Genomic DNA, 3,957 nt, shown 5'->3' on the forward strand with positions numbered 1-3,957 from the left:
TGTATGTTGACCCTTGTTTATTTCAGACCAACTGTCTTCATAATGTCAAAATGTTTATTAATGAAAAGATCTAAAATTTAACCTTGATATGACTTGATGACACTGACCTTAAGTCCGTTGATTCCTTGTTACATTCAGACCAACTTTGCTCCATAATATCATCACAAAATGTTCATCAGTGAAATGATGCAAAATTTGACCTTAACCTTTGATTAAATGATCTTGACCTTTGGTAAGTTGACTCTGTTTAATCCTGACCACCATTTCTTCAAAGTGTCATAACAAAGTGTATTTTATCAGTGAAAAGATACAAAATTTGACTTTGACCATTGATCCTTAAATCTTGACCTTTGGTCAGTTCACTCTTTATGTAATTCCAACCAACTTTAATCTAAAATGTCCTAAAAATGTTAATTAGTGAAAAGACAGAGTGATTAAAACATATATATATAGGGCACCTGGACCAAGTCAAACAATTGTTGACAGCAGAGTCTATGATAAGCAGTATGACATGTTACATTTTTATACCTTTTAGGTTGTCCATGTCGGTTGTCATCTTTTCTTGTCGCTCTTTTACATCACTGATTTCTCCTAAAACAATAATCAGTATACTGTACACTCAAGTACATATAGTGTCGTTTTGAAGAATTATGTTTCTAATCAAAATACGCCTTATTTCATCAACAGAGTAATGTACCCAATCAAAGTACAATGTATCTTATGGAAGTCAGGTGTGTGTTATAAAAATAAAATGTATCTAATGGAAGTAAGGTGTGTGTTATAAAAATATAATGTATGTTATGGAAGTAAGGTGTGTGTAATAAAAATATAATGTATGTTATGGAAGTAAGGTGTGTGTAATAAAAATATAATGTATCTTATGGAAGTAAGGTATGTGTTATAAAAATATAATGTATGTTATGAAAGTAAGGTGTGTGTTATAAAAATATAATGTATGTTATGGAAGTAAGGTGTGTGTAATAAAAATGTAATGTATCTAATAAAAGTACGATGTATTTAATAAAAGTACAATGTATCTGATCAAAGTACAGTGTATCTGATCAAAGTACAGTGTATCTGATCAAAGTACAATGTATCTGATCAAAGTACAATGTACCTTATTGAAGTAAGGTGTACGCTATCAAAATACAATGCAATCAATGATTGCGAAAGCTCACCAGCTCACCATGTGTAAGCATGTCATTTTGAAAATGTATGTCACATAATATCGCTCCTAGATCTCTAATGGATGCATAAATCAAATAAGAAGGGTGTGGACTTCCAAGCTTTTCAAAACTAACCCCCAAAATCTTTAAAGTGAGTTTTTGTGTCAAAACAAGTAAGTCCACTAAATAGTAAAATGCCAAAATGCCAATTTTTTTCTGCATGATTTGCCACAGCATCACTCCTGGATCTCTAATGAATGTATAAACCTATTAAAAGGGTGATAGGTGTATACTTTTGGACTCACCCCCAAAACTTTAAAGTGGGTTTTTTAAGCAAAAAAAGATTAAGTCCACAAAATGGTAAAATGCGAAAATATCACATTTTTTTCTGCATGATATTGCCATAACATCACTCGTAGACCTCTAATGAATGCATAAACAAAGTTAGAAGGGCCTGAGGTGTATACATTTGGACTTACAAGCTTTCCAAAAACTTACACCAAAAACTTTAAAGTTTTGGGGTGGGACGCCGACGCCGACGCCGGGGTGACAGCATTAGCTCTCGGTTACTCGTAACCGGTGAGCTAACAATGTATCTTATCAAAGTACAATGTATCTAATCAAAGTACAGTGTATCTAATAAAAGTACAATGTATCTTATCAAAGTACAATGTATCTAATCAAAGTACAGTGTATCTAATAAAAGTACAGTGTATCTTATCAAAGTACAATGTATCTTATCTAAGTACAGTGTATCTTATAAAAGTACAATGTATCTAATCAAAGTACAATGTGTCTTATCAAAGTACAGTGTATCTTATCAAAGTACAGTGTACATTATCAAAATACTGTGTATCTTATCAAAATACAGTGTATCTTATCTAAGTACAGTGTATCTCATGATTGTGTGGTATTTATTGGTTCTATGCAAGTTTGATCTTTTCTTTATTTTTACTCCTTAAAGATCTATAGAGAAAGAAAAATAAATCAATAGATCCTAAATGAATGGTCCAATCAGTCAAATGAAAGACTTTCTTTACTCTTCTTTTCCCTTCTTTCACTCTTCTTTCAAAACATTTAATAACTTCGTATATATAGCACTTATGCAAAAGGAGAAACCTGCAATTGTCAAAATCCAAGATGGACATACTCTTTGTCATCCAATAAACTCTTTCAATCAGACTTGCATGCACAACTGGAGACCAAGGGGAACATCTTCATTCCATTTTGAGCGAGACCCATAATGGACATTAAGTACTTATTGTGAATAAAGCTTCAATTATCAAAATCTAAGATGGCTGCCTGTCAGCCATGCATATGTTTTCTGATAGCTCCAAAAATGCAATATGCAAACGAAGGGAAATGTACTTATCAAATTTGAAAAAAAAATCCTTAAGTACTTTCTGAGAAATACAGTAGCTATAATAGCAAACTTCAATGGTAAAAATCCAAAATCGCCACCTGTTGGCCATCTTGTTTTCCGATCGGTCCCAAAATGCAATATGTACAAATAGGGACCAATGGAAACTTACATATGAAATATGAGAAAGATCCCTTTAGGACTTTCTGAGAAATAGCAATAACAAGAATTGCTTTTGTCAGACAGACCCACGGACTACAATTTTTCAGTGGTACACACAATCAGTCTCTGTGTACAGCTTACCTTCCATCTCCTTTACCAGAGCTATAAAATTGCTCTCTGTACTGGGGTCCATCCTCATGGTTTCTATGTTATTCATAGCCGCCACAAACTTCCCCGTGATATGAACACCATTCTGTAGATCTTCAATACTTTGGCGGATGTCAGTCCACCTCGCCTGAAAATCCACATCAGAGAGAGAGGCGGACTTTGCATGTCCATACGCCTCATTTCTCTGAACGCGTAGACGGTCAATGTTAGCTGACAGCGACCGATCTGCTTTATCAGGAACCTGCCCCCAACCTTTTCGATGAGGCTGAATATTTCCTAAATTTCTTAAAAGGATATAAAGAAGGAATATGTAAGGTATATAAGGTAAATAATCTTCTGCTGATTGTTCAACAGGTTGAAAATCTGATCCCTTTGATTGATTAGTACAGATGTAAGCCCTGATACTGGCAGACGGGCGATCAGTAACTGTCTGAAGACGTCAGGGATCACATCCACCACCAGTCTGCAGATACGGGCAAAGTTGGTGGTTTCTTTGGTCGAAGGGTATTAGACATTTCCGATTTTCAGGTACACGGAGGACTTACACGGACACCGACACGGACTACTGGTAAATTTGGGGTCGTCTCAAAAACTATTTGTTTTGAATGTATATGCGTTGTCTAACTGATACTAGCTCCTCGACGAGGAACATTTATATTCACGTGCATTATATACTTACATAGGCTACACATTTATATCCATGTGCATTGTACACTTACATAGGCTACACACTTCAATACACGTGCATTATACACATGTGTATGTACACTTGTAGTCTACACATGTTTATGCGACAACACTGAAGTATGGGTGCGAAAAGCTACAAACAAACTCCATAAAACCCCATTACGGAGATATTGTTTCCACTCTCCACAATATCACTTTATTAAATATCTGAATGAATGCGTGTGTGTCGCTTTACTTTATCTATATGTCCATGTACAAATGTAGCATGTATGTTTACACTTTATTTGTGCAATTTCGTGTATTCTAACTTTCACCCCAAAATACGAAAATTATATGTATTAATTTCCGTTGTTTCGCCTTTTCACACGAAGAATGAAATTCGGGCCGAATTACGCAAAGTCGATAACGAATGAT

At 34.8% G+C, this 3,957-nt stretch overlaps 1 protein-coding gene across 1 annotated transcript; it reads right to left on the reverse strand.

Annotated features, from left to right (window-relative positions):
• Positions 1-514: 514 nt before the first annotated feature.
• LOC117320959 lies at positions 515-3,371 on the reverse strand. Its single transcript, XM_033875445.1, has 3 exons — positions 3,307-3,371; positions 2,830-3,140; positions 515-591 (listed from the first exon to the last, which is right to left on the reverse strand). Exons 1-3 carry the CDS (start codon positions 3,369-3,371, stop codon positions 515-517), a joined length of 453 nt encoding a protein of 150 aa, XP_033731336.1.
• Between the last annotated feature and the right edge of the window lie 586 nt (positions 3,372-3,957).

This window comes from Pecten maximus, unplaced genomic scaffold (genome assembly GCF_902652985.1).
Source record: "Pecten maximus unplaced genomic scaffold, xPecMax1.1, whole genome shotgun sequence".
NCBI classification, from domain to species: domain Eukaryota; kingdom Metazoa; phylum Mollusca; class Bivalvia; order Pectinida; family Pectinidae; genus Pecten; species Pecten maximus.